The sequence below is a fragment of the Saccopteryx leptura genome, chromosome 2, assembly GCF_036850995.1.
Source record: "Saccopteryx leptura isolate mSacLep1 chromosome 2, mSacLep1_pri_phased_curated, whole genome shotgun sequence".
NCBI classification, from domain to species: domain Eukaryota; kingdom Metazoa; phylum Chordata; class Mammalia; order Chiroptera; family Emballonuridae; genus Saccopteryx; species Saccopteryx leptura.
In genome coordinates, this window is record NC_089504.1 from 127059513 (window position 1) to 127077795 (window position 18283).

The 18283-nt window shown below is 38.1% G+C and overlaps 1 protein-coding gene across 1 annotated transcript in view; it reads right to left on the reverse strand.

Annotated features, from left to right (window-relative positions):
• The window catches only part of LOC136394878 (calcyphosin-2-like), a 125522-nt gene that overhangs the window by 17637 nt on the left and 89602 nt on the right, over nucleotides 1–18283 (reverse strand). Inside the window, exons 7-9 of the mRNA XM_066368691.1 lie at nucleotides 4992–5066; nucleotides 4031–4126; nucleotides 3846–3939 (exon numbers count right to left, since the gene is read on the reverse strand). Of these exons, the coding sequence (XP_066224788.1) occupies nucleotides 3846–3939; nucleotides 4031–4126; nucleotides 4992–5066 (265 nt within the window). The remainder of the gene's footprint in view (nucleotides 1–3845; nucleotides 3940–4030; nucleotides 4127–4991; nucleotides 5067–18283) is intronic.

The following is an 18283-nucleotide window of genomic DNA, read 5'->3' on the forward strand; positions in this document are numbered from 1 at the left end:
TGGCATAGGTAAGTGTAGTGGGGACACAAACTCCCTCACTCATATGCTGCATTACTGCATATTCTTCCATATATGCAACTAAATTACTGTAGTTCACCCACGTATAAGTCAACACTAAAAATATAAGCCAAAACACTCACATCTCAATTTTTTAAAGTTGTTATGGGAGTGAGCATTGTAAACTCAAAACATCGTATGTCAAGATGGTCATAACCTGAGGACCCCTGTATACATATGAATACATAAGGGTACATCTGTGCAGTCTGTGGCGGTGCATCCAAAGCTGTATGTCCATGCACATGAATGAACATATGTAGGTACACTTATGCATGTGTGTCTATGGCCACGTGTACACATTTATTTGAGTATTATCTTAATAGTTGGCACTAAAATTTCTTACAGGAAGTGTTTAGAAAAAATATTATTGGATAATATAGAAAAGATAAGTTCCAGAGTAATATCTGGAAAGCAGAAGAAACACATACACCTAAAAAAAAAGAGAAGATAGAATATTTCTGCATAAAGAAATGGAATATTGTAGAGGAGAGGACATGATGGAAGGAGTCAAAAAATGAAGAGGTGGGCCTTTACCATGGGACATAATCAAGGACCATATTTCTAAGAATAAAAATGTCTAATAATAAATTGTAAGTTGCTGACACTGCTGTAATCTTCCTCCATGTCCCTTTCAAAATGTCTGCCACACACACAGAGCATTATATCCATGGTTTGCATACAGATTCCCACCACCCTCCCCTCCTTCTTTTCTTTCATGAAAATCATAACAGGGAGCTGAGTTCCACATCTGCTTCAGGTGACATGGAACAGGAAAAGTAAGAATAAGCCACAAACTATACTAAATTATTGGAGACAGCACTCATAGCTGGAGGTAATTTCAAGTGTAGAAAAGCACTGTGTATCCTTTCTGCAGGTGGTGAAATGGGAGAAAAAGTTCATTTTCTTCAGATCACAATAGGCAGACTTGAGTGATATATCTATATTTTATTTAATCTAATTTTAAGATGTAAATTTGTCCTCACCCAAATTTCTCACTTAATAGTAACTAACTACATCTCATTGACTCTACTTCCTGAAGATTATTTTACATTTCTAAGAAGCTTCAGAGACACAGCCTCTTTGCCTAATTGAAATTGCCTCCTACCTAAATTTATATGCTTCAGTTCAATCTGGTTCTTGATACACAGTCTTTAATATATTTTCCATAGTGTAACCAGGAAATCTTTCTAAATCACAAACCCAATGTCACCTCTCTCCATTCCATCCGCACCTTATCTTTCAATGACTCCCCAACACAATTTAGGTAACTCTTTAACAGAGGCTGCTCTTAATAAGCCCTGACTCATTCTTGACAACACCAACTTTGAACTTTATACTCCAGAGAGACTTTCCCTACCCTTTCCTATCCTCTAACTCACCTAACTAACCCCTCTAGGTAAGTTTGTTTTTTTAAAATTTATTTTTTATTATTAATTTTAATGGGTGACATTGATAAATCAGGGTACATATGTTCAGAGAAAAATCTCTAGGTTATTTTGACATCTGATTATGCTGCATTCCCATCACCTAAAGTCCAATTGTCTTCCATCACCTTCTAACTGGTTTTCTTTCTGCTCCTCCTTTCCCCCACCCCCCTCCCTCTATCCCCCACATAACCACCACACTCTTGTCCATGTCTCTGAGTCTAAATTTTATGTCCCACTTAGGTATGGAATCAAATAGTTCTTAGTTTTTTCTGATTTTCTTATTTCGCTCAGTATAATGTTATCAAGGTCCATCCATGTTGTTGTAAATGATCTGATGTTATCATTTCTTATGGCTGAGTAGTATTCCATAGTATATATGTACCAAAGCTTTTTAGTCCACTCATCCACTGACGGATACTTGGGCTGTTTCCAGATCTTTGCTATTGTGAACAATGCTGCCATAAACATGGGGGTGCATTTCTCCTTTTGAAACAGTGCTATGGTGTTCTTGGGGTACATTCCTAAAAGTGGGATAGCTGGGTCAAAAGGCAGTTTGATTTTAATTTTTTGAGGACTCTCCATACTGTTTTCCACAATGGCTGCACCATTCTGCATTCCCACCACACATACTTCAAAGATATAGAACACATATTCCAAAAATTTATATGAAACCAAAAGAGAACACAAATAGCCTCAGCAATCTTGAAAAGGAAGAATAAAGTGGGAGGTATTACACTTCTGGATATTAAGTTATACTACAGGGCTATGGTACTCAAAACAGCCTGGTACTGGCATAATAACAGGAATATATATCAATGGAACAGAACAGAGGACCCAGAAATAAACCTACACCTTTATGGACAACTGATATTGGACAAAGGAGGTAAAAGCATACAATGGAGTAAAGACAGCCTCTTCAACAAATGGTGTTGGGAAAATTGGACAGCTACCTGCAAAAAAATGAAACTAGACCACCAACTTATACCATTCACAAAAATAAACTCAAAATGGATAAAAGACTTAAATGTAAGCTGTAAAACCATAAGCATCTTAGAAGAAAACATAGGCAGTAAGCTCTCTGACATCTCTTGCAGCAATATAATTGCCGATTTATCTCTACGGACAACTGGAATAAAAGACAGGATAAACAAATGGGACTATATCAAACTAAAAAGCTTTTGCGCAGCTAAAGACAATAAGAACAGAATAAAAAGACAAACTACACAATGGGAGAATATATTTGACAATACGTCTGATAAGGGGTTAATAACCAAAATTTATAAAGAACTTGTAAAACTCAACACCAGGAAGAAAAACAATCCAATAAAAAAATGGGCGAAATAAATGAATAGATGCTTCTCCAAAGAGGACATACAGATGGCCAATAGGCATATGAAAAAATGCTCAACATCACTAATCATTAGAGAAATGCAAATTAAAACCACAATGCGATATCACCTCACACCAGTCAGAATGGCGCTCATCAACAAAACAACACAGAATAAATGCTTGCGAGGATGTGGAGAAAAGGGAACCCTCCTGCACTGTCGGTGGGAATGTAGGTGAAGTTTACATGGCACTTTCTTCAGGAAGCTACTTTGATCCCACAAAGCTGAAACATTTCCCTTCCTATTTGACAATGTTTCCAATCAGACTAAACTCAACAATAGCAGGCAATGGTTCTCTCTCCAATGCTTAGCCTATGAATATGCATATATTTTAACATGAATGATCACTGTGGATACTGCTGCACTTTAATCATGAAATAACATGTGAATATAATGATTTAAAATATAAGAGCACAATACAAATTGTAACATTATCTATGATCAACCCATTCTAGAAAAATCTTTTTGTCACACCATATGCTTGGAGTTGCATCAGGTGGGAAAATCACAAGGATAAGCTACCTATCAAATATATTACAGCTCCAGAGGTCAACTATCCTTCTGTGTAAAAAAAGCCATGCATCCTCAGAAGATAAGAGACTATTTTAGGTGGAGCATTACCCCTAGTTGTATTGAAGTAGCGCCTTACAGAAGACCACAGCCCTGTAACGCCTTTAAAAATAACAACAGACAATCCCTCCTGGGCTTATATTGTAAATTTGATTAGGGGCAGAAGATGGTATTACAGGAAATAAATGTTAGACTTAGATTCAAACCCCCAGGGTCTGAACGTGAGAGGCAGAGCATCCAGGGAAACATTAACCATTAGCCATTCATACAAATAAATGCACCTGCCCAGGAAAGAGAGAAAATCAACTGAAGATGAGAAACCATGCTCCTCCAGCCCTACAGGATCCCACAAAATCTGACATCTGGAACGAAAATATCATTTGTCTGCACACACTTAACTTACAATATAAAAATCACCAAGTTGGTATTGTTTTCCTTTTCTTCGTCCACGCTGATGAGTATAAATGTCTTTTTGAATAAAAGGAAGCACATTTGTTCTAGATGTTAAATGACAAAAATTTAAAATTATTCCCTTCTCTCAGAAGTAATCATCCTGAGAGTTGTAACAGTGTTTTATGGCTGGCATACCTATTTTTCCCAAATTGCCGATATTCATAAATTGTAAGCGACTGGTCATGAATAAAAAAGAACCCAACCAGTTCTCTGCAAGCATCATGTCCATTTCTAGATAAAGAGAATAATTTCAAAGATTTTTATATAGGATAGTTTTTAATTAAAATAATAAGCTAAAATCATCAAATCAGAAGAATAATATGAACTCCCTTGAGTGTTTGACAATGAGCAAGCATTATGGAAAGCCACAGGGAAAGTATGCCCCAGCTTGCTAAAGTGTCGATTTAAGTCAGATTTGTACGGGGAAACTTACCATACACTGCTATGAGTGTGAATACATAGATCACTAATTTGATATAGACTTTTAAGATAAATTGAAAGATATTTAAAATATGTTGAGCTTGCAAGAAAGCACTCTCAAGGATGTACAGTTATTATCCTTTGTCCAAGATAGATTCAAATCATTAAACAAACGTGACAGTTTAAAAAAAAAACAAAACTTTACCATTAGTGTACAGAAAAAATATCAAATAGCATTATGTTTTATTGGAAGTTTATAAAACAGAAAATAGATTTTAGTATTATTTACTTTGTCATCTTGTATCTATCAATAATCTACTGTTAGTTTAAGCTATTACCATGAAATTATATAAAGCAGCTTACATAACATTTAAGTTTTACGTGTTTTAGAATCTTCTAGTAGTAATATATACCTTTTTAAAACTCACTACTACATTTATTTTTGAAAGTAATTTTAAAGTCATATTTTAAATAACTTTAATTAAAATTAAGTTCTTATTTCTTAAAATTTTTGTAACAAATTAACTGATATACATTACCTAAAAATGTTTCTTCTAAATTTACATTTCCACTTGTTTGTGACAAATTTAACTAATCTCATTACTGTTATTTCTATTTGAAAATAGATTACATTTTATAATCATAAGATTAAAGAGTTAAAACAAATCATAAATACCTTGATATGATCCTACCATCAAACTGCACTTTATGAGAAAGCATATTTTCAGTGAATGTAGAATGCGTTCTTATCCTGTTAAGAAACACATTTGTTGACAATTTTTTAAAGTTATATTCATTTAACATAAACAATAAAAGTACAAAAAAGTTCTTAATACTTTGAAATGCACAGAGTGCATTAAAATGAAATTATAAACCTTTTTTTTTTCAGACTGCTAATTGTAGCAGATGCATACAAAATAACCCTAAAATATAGAATGCAAAACATAAATAACTCTTATGATAGAATGTAGAGTATCACAGTGCTTATAAAAGTCAATACCGAACAAAGATAGCACATTTGTGACTGGCACTGCTACAGTGCTAACCCCACAAGCATTTCTAGCCTTACTCTCCTTGCCTCCATTCCACCATAGAATTTGTTTGGTTTTTTTTTTGGCCTTTTTAGGTGACTGAGAGACTCAGTTCTGTGAATAAACTTCCAAGAAAGACTTTGATTTGTCCTGATAACAAAGTGACATGGCAAAATCCCACCTGTGTACAAGGCAAAGCTATGATGCTAGCAGCTCCTATAGCCATCAAGCAACCATGTCAGAAAGGCCAATAAAATCTCGGAGGAAGCCAGCCCAGAGCTGTGCCATCTCTGAGCCATTGAACTAAAACCAACAACAACCTACAAGCAGCTAGCTGTATATGGAAAATAAATCTTGACTTGTTCAGGCTACTATCAGTTTGGTTTTCAGTTAGGAGGAGCTCAAAACATTCCGTACCAAAATATCAGAAGAGTGGAAAAGAGTGTTGGATGAGGATTTAGCTTGAAATTGGTCCAGTTATGAGAACTCAGATCAGTTACTTAATTTATATAACCTTCAGACAACACTGAATGATCTCACAAAGGCTGCTATTCTTAAATTTCTGTTTAATAATATGAAGCATAACCCAAATGCACAAATCATGGCACTTTACCACTACAATCTCCTTTATGCTAAGAAATCTGAAGATTCAGTGATATATCTTTACCCACCTTTCTAAATAGCCTGATGGTATTCCCTGCAGGTTCAATAACATTGCAATAATGTAAATAGTAAGTAAGTGCATGGGGGAATAGTATCTTGAAATGTTATACCTCTGTAAAATCTAGGTCTCTATGAAAGGTAAACAAGATACAGCCAACATAAGTGAGTGAACCAAATGAGTTTGTGAACATCGAATAGAGCCATAAAAGCTCGGTTGTCTCAGTTCAATGTAATCCATTAGTATTAATGCGATTATCAAATGCCCATTATCTGCCATACACAACTCTAAATGCTGAGAAAATAACAGCACTAATAATAGTTACTAATAACACTAGTTATTAAAATCACTTTATGTGTATCAGTTCATTTAATGCTTGCTATAACTTCATGAAGTATTATTATCCCCATTTCACAAATAAATTTTACAGAGTCATACAATTAGTACACGGCAAAGCTAGAAAAAATCATCTTGCTCATAACCATTCCATTATACTGCTTCTCAAAGGTGAACAGAATTCAGTTTAACAGCAATAGGTTGAAATAATGCTTTAAGGAGTCTAGAGTCTCTTTGAAAATATAAAAGTAAATAGGCATTTATATCATAAGTGGAAAGTTCCATGTTTTGGATTTAGGTATCTGATGAGCAGCACCAATAATCTACCCAGTTTTTGACCAATAGAGAAATAAGAATTAAGCAAATCAAGACCAAAATATTAAATTTATTATTGATAAAGCCTTTGGCATCCATGGCTTAGGAATGCAGCAACAAAAAGCTAAGACCTTGACACTAGAATTATACAGACTAACCCACTCATTTCCACTGGGGAAGAAGTTGAAAAGCTTAATGCATTGGAGAGAATGTGTACTTCTGCAAACAGCTGACCCCTAAGGGAAAGACAAGAGGAAGGGTTGCACTATACTGTACGGGTAGAATTTTTTCCTCTTTCTCTGGGAATAATGAGTAAGGGAGAGAGGGGATGAAATCCATAAATTCAACAATTTTAATCAATATGCCTGTAGAATTTTTCATAGAACTAGACTAGCTAAATCAAAAATTTCTATTAAAGACCTTGTTGAAGCTAAAAAAGCTACAAGTATTTAATATAAAGCAATACTAATTAAGATAGAATACTATTGGTGCAAGAATATGTTACAGACATATGAGACTAACGAAAAGGCCTAGAAACCTACCAGGCATTTTTAACAACTTGATATATGACATAAAGGGCGTAAATTGGAGAGATAATGAGCTTGTGGTAGGAGATTTCTTAAAGAAGATAAAAAGGAAACTAACAACAAATGGAAAGAATGGCAAACTGGTCTACACTGAAATTAAGTGCTCTGACCAAAAGAATGTAAGGTCACCACAGAGTAGGAAAATGTATGTACAACAAATACCGTATTTCCCCATGTATAAGATGCACCTTAATTTTGGGGCCTGAAATTTGAAAAAAAATATATTACTAAGGTGACTAACTTTTTACAATGAAAAGGAGGACAAAAATAAATGGAAGAAAACAATATCTTAAATAACAGAAACATTTTATTCATTGCAACAATAATATACTATAATATGATAAATGCATAATAAAAACATTTGTAATATTTTATATTGTAATTATGCTTACATGCCTATTAATTTTTAATAAGAATTGTAAGAAGAAAGTACTCATTTAGATACAGATATGTCACATCACACACGATGGATTGACTCTGCATCAATCAAATACGGACATTTACAGATTAGTCTTCCAATACCAAAAAGGAGGACATGTAGGAGGAAACTTTTCAAGGGAGGATGGAACTTACAAAAGAAGGACTGTCCTCCCTAAAGGAGGATGATTGGTCACTTAATATGATATTACATAAAGTTATTGAACTCAAGTTTTATTCATCATAAAATTCATACAACTTCTAATCCGTGAGAAAAAGAGAGAAATGCAAGTAAAAACATCTACAGCCACTGTATAAGATGCACCCAGTTTATAGACGCCAAATTTTTCGAAAAAGGGTGTGTCCTGAACATGGGAAATATGGTATATCTAAAAGAGAATTATAACTAGAATTATAAACAAGTTCTACAATCAATATGAAAATGGTGACCAAAGAGACTCGCAGGGAAGTTCACATAAGAATATATTTAGATGACTAATATACATATGTAAAAGTGCTAGATTCCATTAATATCCAGTGAAATGTAAATTAAAATTACAAATACATCCCTATAAGAACTAAAATAAAAAATATAGACAATACCAAGCATGGGCAAATATATGGTTCAAGTAGCACCCTCTCCTGCTACTGATGACAGTGCTAATTAAAATGACCACTTTGGAAAACTATTTGCGAAATGTTTTAAAACTGAACATATGCATACTAAATAGTCCAGCAATTCCACTCCTAAATATGAACTGAGCAGAAGTGAGTACAGATGTTCATCCAAAAGCAAGCACAAAATTTCATGGCAGCATTACTCATAAAGAGCCAAATGTCCACTAGCATCTGTTTATAAATAAAATGTGGTATATTTATAAAATGAAATACTGTACACCAATGAAAATAAAGGATAACTACATATAATAACATGGATAAAATGCATAAACATAATGTTGAACAAAAGAAGCCAGATACAGAGTCTAAATTTTGTGATTTCATCTAAGTGCATCACCAGGCAATTAAAATCCATGATATCAGGATAGACCAAGCCCCTGTGGCAGAGAAAGTAGATAGTAACTGAGAGATACCACAAAGGGTGGAGGTTGGGGTACTGGTACTTGTCATGTTGATAATAGCCATTCTAACAGGTGAGAGGTGGTCTCTCATTGTAGTTTTGATTTCCATTTCCCTAATAGCTAGTGAAGTTGAACATCTTTTCATACATCTGTTGGCCATTTGGTATGTCTTCTTGGGAGAAGTGTCTGTTCATGTCCTCTTCCCATTTTTAATTGGATAGCTTGTTTGTTTGGTGTTGCGTTGAATGAGTTCTTTATATACTTTGGATATTAACTTATTATTGGAACTGTTATTTGCAAACATCTTCTATTTGGTTGCTTGTCTTTTCATTTTGTTGTCTGTTTCATCGTTATACAAAAGCTTTTTAGTTTAATAGTGTTCCATTCATTTATTTTTGCCTTTACTTCCCTGGCCTTTGGCATCTAATTGATAATCTCTTCCCTAAAACCAAGATCCATAAGTTCAGTATTTATGTTTTCTCCTACACAATTTATTGTTTCAGATCTTATATTTAGGTCTTGGATTTATTCTGAATTAATTTATGTACATGGGAACAAACTGTAGTCGAGTTTCATCTTTTTGCATGTGGCTTTCCAATTTTCCTAGCACCATTTATTGAAGAGGCTTTTTTTCTCCATTGAATGTTTCTGGGTCCTTTGTCAAAAATTATTTGCACATACACATGAATCACACAGATCTTTATAAAAGAAAAGTAGAGGTATATGTAAGACAAGAGTGTCAGAGTGAGATAACATGAGGAAGACTTGACCAGCCAGCCATTGCTGGCGTAGAAGATTAAAGAAGAGGCCACGAGTCTCTAAGGCAGCCCTTAAAGATAAAAAAGGCACTGGACACAGGTTTTTCCCTGAATCCCCAGAAGAAATGCATCTTGTCAAGATCCTGATCTTACATTTCTGACCTCTAGAACTACAGTATAAGAGAATAAACTGGTGTTGCTTTAAAATACCGTTTGTGGTCATTTGTTACAGCAGCAATAGGAAATTAATACATGATACATTCAAATACTTAAAGTTATGAAAACTAAAGCTTCCAGAAAATAAGAATAAAACAAAAAGATAAAAGTTTAAGACAGTAACAGCCCAACAATTACAGCTGTCTAAAAATATAAAGGAATTACTGAAGGAACTGGTAAATTTTCTATGTCTATTACAGCGGAGGCTAGATACCAATAGTCAGTGATGTTTTTGAAAAATTTAAGTGAAATACATCAGAGGACTGTGAAAGTCTATACCAATCTAAAGATTATATAAGCCACAAAGTAAAATAATAATTTTTAATTTTTTTATTTGGCGAGCAAACACAAGTGGGGAGAAATGAAAAAACTTCAACCCTTGGACCAGCTGATTGTCAAAACTTGGAACGCGTTTCCTGTCACATTACCACACACTGCAGCGTGTGAGTATTGCTGAACTGACAATGTTTGGCTCTACGTGTGCATGTGTGCAGTCTTTCTCACATCTAAGGAACGTTAAGACCTAGCTACGATCACATTTAACGGATACAGGTCTTAACGCCTGCATGAAGCTTAACCTCACCATATATCAACCAGACTACAAAGCCATCAGCAAAACCATGCAGCACCAGAAGTCACAATAATGGTAAGAAGTACTTTATTCATCATTGGTTAGCAACAGCATAACAACCTTATTAAAAAGAATTCAGAGGCCTGACCTGTGGTGGCGCAGTGGATAAAGCGTTGACCTGGAAATGCTGAGGTCGCAGGTTCGAAACCCTGGGCTTGCCTGGTCAAGGCACATATGGGAGTTGATGCTTCCTGCTCCTCCCCCCTTCTCTCTCTCTCTGTCTCTCTCTCCTCTCTATCACTCTCTGTCTCTCTCTCTCTCCTCTCTAAAAATGAATAAATTTAAAAAAATAATTAAAAAAAAGAATTCAGAGACTCATTATACTTTAAAACTGTAGGGCTTACATAAAATGCACACATTTAGTTCTATTTAGTGTTAAGCATATTGTATGGCTCTCATGGAATTACATTTTAAAATATGTGGCGTTCATGGCTCTCTCAACCAAAAAGGTTCCCGACCCCTGTCTTATATGGATACCAGTCACACTGGTTTAAGACCCCACCCCTGTAATATCTCATTTAATCTTAAATACCTCTTTAAAATCTCTATCCCCAAGCTTAAGATCTTTGCGAGGTCGGAATTCAACGTATGAATTTGGAGGGTATAATTCAGTCTACAATATTCTACCTTCTTATCCCTCAAATTAAATTTCTTCTCACATGCAAAATAGATTCACTCCTTTCCTAACAGTCTCAAAAATCTTAACTCATTCCAGCATAAATTCTTAGTCCACAGTCTCATTTAAATATCATCTAAATGAGACATGGGTGAGATGAGGTATGATTCATCATAAGGCAAAATTCTTCAACTGTGAACCTATGAAACAAGATGGATTATGTGCTTCCAAAATGCAGTGGTGAAATAAACACAGAATAGACATTGCCATTTTAAAAGAAACAATCAGAATGAAGAAAATGGTCACAGGTCTTGAGCAAGTCCAAAACAGAGCAAAGGAAATTTTATTAGATTATAAACTTGAAGAGTAATCCTCTTTGGCTCCTGCTCTGTCCACTGGGTCTAGTGGGGTGGCAGCCCTGCCTTCTGTATATCTTGGGACTGAATATAAATGGGTGCTCAATAAAAATGTGTGGGAGGAAGGTTCGCATGTTCCCTGAAACATTTCACATTCTACTAAGGGATGATCATATAGAAACTTGAGAATTTATTTTGTCATGTGTTATGTAAAAAGAAAAGAAAAAAGGAGGTCCTGGCTGGTTGGCTAGGTGATAGAGCATTGGCCCAGCATGTAAAAGTCCCAGGTTCAATTCCCAGCCAGGGCACACAGGAGAAGTGCCCATTTGCTTCTCCACCCTTTCTCTTCTCCTTTCTCTCTGCCTCTCCCTACCCCTCCCAGAGCCTAGGCTCCACTCGAGCACAGTTGGTCCAGGCACTGAGGACAGCGCCATGGCCTCCACCTCCGGTGCTAGAATGGTTTCGGTCACAATGGAACAATACCCCAGAGGGGCCAAGCATCACCCCATGGTGTGCATGCCAGGTGGATCCTGGTAGGGTGCATGTGGGAGTCTGTCTCTCTGCTTTCCTGCTTTTCATTTTAGAAAAATACACAGACACACACACACTTACAAAAAAATAAGAAGAAAAAGAAGAAAGGAAAGAAGGGAAGCGAGGGAGAGAGAAAGGGAGGAAGGGAAAGTGGGACAAAGGAAGGAAGGGAATAAGGAAGGAAGAGAGGGAGGAAGACAGGGAAGGAGGTAGGGAGGAAAAAGGAAAAGAAAAAAAGTGAGAGAAAAGTTATCACAAATTTGATGTCTTTTTATGACATAAAGGAAAACCCATGTGAATCAAACCATAATCCTGGCTCATGCTGCAGACAACCTCAACAAAGTTTATAATCCTCTATGTCAAGATTAGGATATGTCCTAAATTCCTGGCTGAAAACCTGTTAGTACTTAAAGAGAAAGGAAAGAAACTTGTGATTTAAGTCTCAAATTTTCTTCAGTACAGCTATTGAAAGATCAAGCTTGGAAATATATAATCTTCTTTCTTAAGAAAAAATGTAGAAATCTCAAAATTTTCAGCATGTTGCAGCACTTACTTCTCAATAGTATTTTTAATTGTAAAATGTTAAATACTCCTGGGTTATAGATTTCTGCAGTATATCTGAATGAAGAATTTTGTTTAAGTGGACTCCAGGTGCAGAACTCTATTCAGCTTCCTGAAAACTATATCTGCATATTATCCCTTGTGACCATTCCCTCTTTTGTTTCCGTGGCCCTGCTGGTACACTGCATTCTCAGTTTCAATAGTAAGTTCTCTTTTGCGACCTTGAATAACATAACTGAAAATTGGAGGCAGACAACACGAAACCTAGACTCAACCAGCCCTACAAAAAACACACCCAAACACACAGACATAATGAGAAGACAGAGAAGTGTAATCCAAATGAAACCACAGAGAAATCTCCAGAAAAGAAACTGAGCGATATGGAAATAACCAAACTGCTAGATGCAGAGTTTAGAATAATGATTGTTAAGATGCTTAGGGATCTTAAACAACAATGGATGGTCATTACAAACACCTAAATAAAGAGATAGCATGTATAAAAAAGGACATTGAAATATTAGAAAAGAATCAGTTGGAAGTGACAAATACAATATCAGAAATGAAGACCACAATGGAAGAAATTAAAAACAGGATGGATGAAGCTGAGGATCGATCAGCAAGTTGGAGAACAAGAAGAACAAAGGCACAAAAGCAGAACAGAAAAAACAGAGACTCAAAAAGTCTAAGGAAACTCTGAGAGAACTCTGTGACATCATGAAGAGGAATAACTTCTGCATCATAGAGGTTCCTGAAGAAGAAGAAAAAGAACAAGGGATAGCAACTTTAGTCAATCAAAACATAGCTGAAAATTTCCCTAAACTGATGCAAGAAAGGGCCTCACAAGTTCAAGAAGCACAGAGAACTCCATTAAAGAGAAACCCCAAAAGACCTACACCAAGACACATCATAATCAAAATACCAAAGCTAAGCTATAAAGAGAAAATATTAAAAGCTGCTAGAGAAAAAAAGGTTATCACCTACAAAGGAGCCCCCATAAGGATGACATCCGACTTCTCAACAGAAAAACATGAGGCCAGAAGGGAATGGCAAGAAATATTCAAAATAATGCAGAACAAGATCCTACAACCAAGACTACTTTATCCAGCAAGGCTATCTTTTAAAATTGAAGGAGAAATAAAAAGCTTTCCAAACAAAAAGAAACTCAAGAAATTCATTACAACCAAACAAATGCTGCAGGAAATGTTAAGTGACCTGTTATAAACAGTTCAAAGTGGAAAAAGAATATACCAAAAGAGGAATACAGCTTTAAAGAATAAAATGGTAATAATTATGACGTCAGTGTAATGGCACAGTAGGAAGCGATACCGATAGATCTCCCCCAAAACTCAACAAGATCTTCAACCAGAAACAGAAAAACCTATCCTTGGAGCCTCCAAATGTTTCATAATACACCCAAAGGTATTGTCGAGCGAAAAATTGGCTAAATATATAATCAAACCCTGAAGAAAATAGGGAGTAAGAAATGCTCCGCTTTCCTCACTAACCTAAACAGGGCTGCTTTCACTGGGAACTGAGAATATAGAAACTGAGGCGGGCAAAGGGGGTGAATAGATCCAGGCTGTGGCACAAACGGCCAAACCAGGCTGTGGCACGAAGATCCAAGCCGAGGAAAAAGTGTGACTATGCCAACCCAGTCAATACAAGCTAAAACTCGCGCCAAACCCAGACAAAGAAAGACAAGTGGGGCAGGCATTTTCCCTGATCTCCTAGTCAGTGTGTGCAGATAGTGGGCGAGAGATTCCTCTGAGTGCCTCAGCAGTGGGTGCTCGTGTTACCCCACAGAGAGGCCGAGTCAGGGGCCTTTGTGTGGGTTGAAAGCGAAATCTCGGGCTGGCCCAGTGCCCTGAAAAAGCCGCGCAGGGGGAGGGAGCGAGAACCAATTCCAATGCTGCAACATTTCCGTGCGGGCGGGGGTTTCACTCAGAATGTGAGACTTCTGGCCTGATATCCAGGTCTGCACGTCGCAGATAGTGAGCGAGAATTTCCTCCGAGTGCCTCGGCAGTGCGCGCCTGTGTTATCCCACAGAGGGGCAGAGTCAGGGGCCTTTGTGTGGGCCAAAAGCGGAATCTCCAGGCCACCCCAGCACCTTGAAAAAGCCACGCATGGGGATGGACCGAGAGCCAAATCCAATGCTGGAACTTTTCCATGTGGGCAGGGGTTTCACTCAGAGTGTGAGAGTTCCGGCCTGATATCTTGGTCTGCGCACAGATAGTGAGCGAAAGTTTCCTCCAAGCGCCCCAGGAGTGGGCACCCACCCGTGTTACTGGACAGAGTGGCAGAGCCAGAGGTCTTTGAGTGGGCGGAAGCCCGGCCTGATTATGCTAGTAGCTCTGACTGACTGAGCCTTACCCAGAGCCCTGTGCTGAGTGGAAATAGAGTGGGGAGTTGCCAGCTCTTTGAGCCTCTTACTATCCAGGCAGAGGCAGCAGCAACCCCATAGCTGGATTATCAGGCTACTAATTGAGGAAGGAAAGACTAGGAGAGAGGCTCCACAAACATGGACTCACTCACTGTTGGAGCCTATAAATGCTAATGAGCCTCGACTGCCAATGAGACTGAAGCACAATACATGACATCGCCATAGAGACTTATCAACTGCAAACCTCTACCTGAGCGTGCAAAAGGGGCAGAACCTGGGGTACAGAGTCACCAACCAGGAAGAGGGAGAGAAAAGAAAAAGCAAGAAAATAACCTCTCAAAATCAAGAATAATCCGCAGACTTTATAACCTATCCCATTTTATTATATTTGTTCATTTGTTTCTCTTATCTTCATTCATGATTTTTTTTTCCTTCTCCAATTTGGTTGTTTAACTCTCTGCCAGTCTTACTCTCTCCTCTCCTTGAACTACACTACCCATAAATGTTACATCTCCCATAATCTTTTCTTTCCTCTTCCTTTCTCTCTATGAGGGTTGCACTCCAAAGCCCTTAACTCTCTCTCTCTCTCTCCTCTTTTTTCTTTTTTCTTCTTTTAGTGGTTCCCTCTTTATTTTTCTCTCTCTCTTTCTTTTCTCCCTCTCTACTAGTTTTGTCCTTTCTCCTTTACGTCTCCTCTCATTCAAACCTCAATAACGAAAAAATTATCTTATCTGGGACCCAAACTTATGTTTGTGGCATTTTGGGGGGTTTTGACTTCACCTTTTTAACTCACTAGGAGTGTTCTTATCCCTGGCTCTCCATTTTATCTAGTTATTGTTCCACTAAATACAATAGTAATTTTTAATATGTCCCCCATTTTCCTGTTTCCCTCTTATTCCTCGCATCATAACTCTTAGTCAACCAACACCTAAAAGCAAATCATTTTATTCTTGACCCAAATTTTTTCCTTATTTGCTTTTTGTGGATCCATACCCCTTTTTTTTCTGGGGTTTTTTTTTTTTTGCCCCTTTATTACTTCTCCCCAATTCAGGCCCTCCAGTACAGGCATTGTTTGTTCTATTTAGTACAATATAATTCGCAGTTCACCACAAGATTTTCTCAAGAAAGAGAGGAGAGGAGAGGGTGACGTCACGGAAATGGCGCCGTGAGCAGTGCGTCCGACAGATCTCCCCAAAATCTCAACAAATTTATCAACTAGAAACAGAAAAATTTATCCTCGGAGCATTCCAGAGTTCCACACACACACTGAAAGCAAAAGGACTGTTGCTGAGGAGAGAGCACACCTGTGGTGAGTCAACCCACACGTGCAGCTGCCCGCCCACACTCGGGGACCGCAGCCTGGGCACTGGCACCCGCCCCAGCATACCCTGAGAAACCGCACGCGTGCCCCGTGCCGCGGTCCCCGTCCACCGGCGTGCGGAGAAACCCCGCGCGTGCCCTGTGCCGCGGTCCCCGACCACTGGCGTGCGGAGAAACCCCGCGTGCGCCCCGTGCCGCGGTCCCCGTCCACTGGCGTGCTGAGAAACCGCGCGCACGCCCCGTGCCGCGGTCCCCGGCCACTGGCGTGCCGAGAAACCGCACGCGCGTGCACGCGCCCCAAGCCGCGGTCCGGGAGGAGCGCCACGGCTGTCTTTCTTAGTCAGGAGATTCTCTCCGTGGGCGGGGCACCTCACCCAGCCATTCAAGCTAACAATCAAGCGCTGGGGGGAGGGGCGCGCAGGCAGCCTGAAATACTTTCTGGAGCACAACTGCGGATCCAATCAATGAAATTAGCTTAACCCACGAAATCTACGCACCCACGGGGCTGTAATTGATAAGATCTCTCCCAGTTCACCGATCCAAAACAAGAGGCGTGATATTTTTCAGTGCCTTTCGCTAAAGGGGCGGGGGCAACTTCTGATTGACAGAGCCTCCATATTCAGGGATATACCTAACAAGAGGGACTTGGCAGATATTAAGATCCATAAAGCAAACAGCGACTAGTGCTTCTTCTTCCCAGCCAAAACAGGCTACCAAGTGTGGAAAGCCTGGGTTCAGTGGTTCAACTGAATGATAGGCGCTGAACAGTCACCTTGACAACAATTGACTCCCAGCCCCACCTGATTACGCTGGAGGCTCTGACTACCAGAGCCTTACCCAGAGCCTTGCGCTGAGTGAGGATAGAGTGGGGATTTTCCAGCTCTTTGAGCCTCTTACTCCCCAGTCAGAAGCAGTGGCAGCCTCATAGCTGGATCACCAGGCTGCTAATTCAGGAAGGGGAGACTAGGAAAGAGACTCCAGGAAAGCAAACTCTCTCATTGTTGGACTTTGCAAACGCCAACAAGCCTTGACTAACAGCGAGACTAAAGCCAATTATATGACATTGCCATAGAATCCCATCAACTGCAAATTCCTACCTAAGAGTGACACAGGGGCAGAACCTGGGGTACAGAGTCACCGACCAGGAAGAGGGGGAGAAAAGAAAAAAGGAAGAAGTTAACCTCTCAAAATCAAGAAAAATCCACAGACTTTATAACTTGTTCCACTAATTCTTTGTTGTTGTTGTTTCTTTCTTCTATCTTATTGCCTTTATTATTATTTCTATTTCTTCCACCTCGGTCCTTTTACTCTCTGCCCATCTTATGCTACCCTTTTCTTGAACTACACTACCCATGAGTGTTACATTTTATTTCTTTTCTTCATCCTAACTCTCCTTTAGGGTTACACTCCAAAACCCTTAACTCTCACTCTCTCCCCTTTTGTTTTTTTTTTCCTTTCCTTTTTTTCTTCCTTCGTTTCTCTCTTACTCTTATTTTTTCCTTTCTATTCATTTCTTCTTTTCTCCTTTTACTTTTCCTCCCATTTAAGCCTCAATCACGAACAAATTATTTAATTTGGAACTCAAGTTTTTGTGGGTTTTTTTCTGTTGTTGTTCTTTTTTTTTTTCTTCTTCTGCTTTTGTTCTTGGTTTTCCTCTATTTGTTTGTTTTTGTGGCATTTTGGGCACTTTTTACATTGCTTTTTAACTCACTAGCATTCCTCCCAACCCAAAGTCTCCATTGTATTTAGTCTTCGCTCCACTTAATACAACAGATTTTTACTTATTATTTTTATTTTTATTTTTTTCTTTTTTAATTAGTTTTTTCTCTCCTTTTTTCTGTTTCCCTCTCATCCCTCTCATTATATCTCTTAGTCGACCATCACTTACAAGCAAATCATTTTATGCTTGTCTAAGATTTTCTCCCCCCCCTTTTTTTTTTTTTGTATTTAGTAGGTCCCTACACCCTTTTTTGCCCCTTGAACTCTTCACCCCAAATTAGGCCCTCCATTATAGGCAGTTTTTGTTCCATTTAGCATAATATAATTCACAGGTCATCACGATATTTCCCTAAGGAGGTGAGAGGGGGGGAAGAGAAGAAAGAAAAAAGGGGGAAATAATAAATTATAACTTTTTTTTTTTTTTTTTTTGTGGAGTGTTTTCCTTTTTTCTTT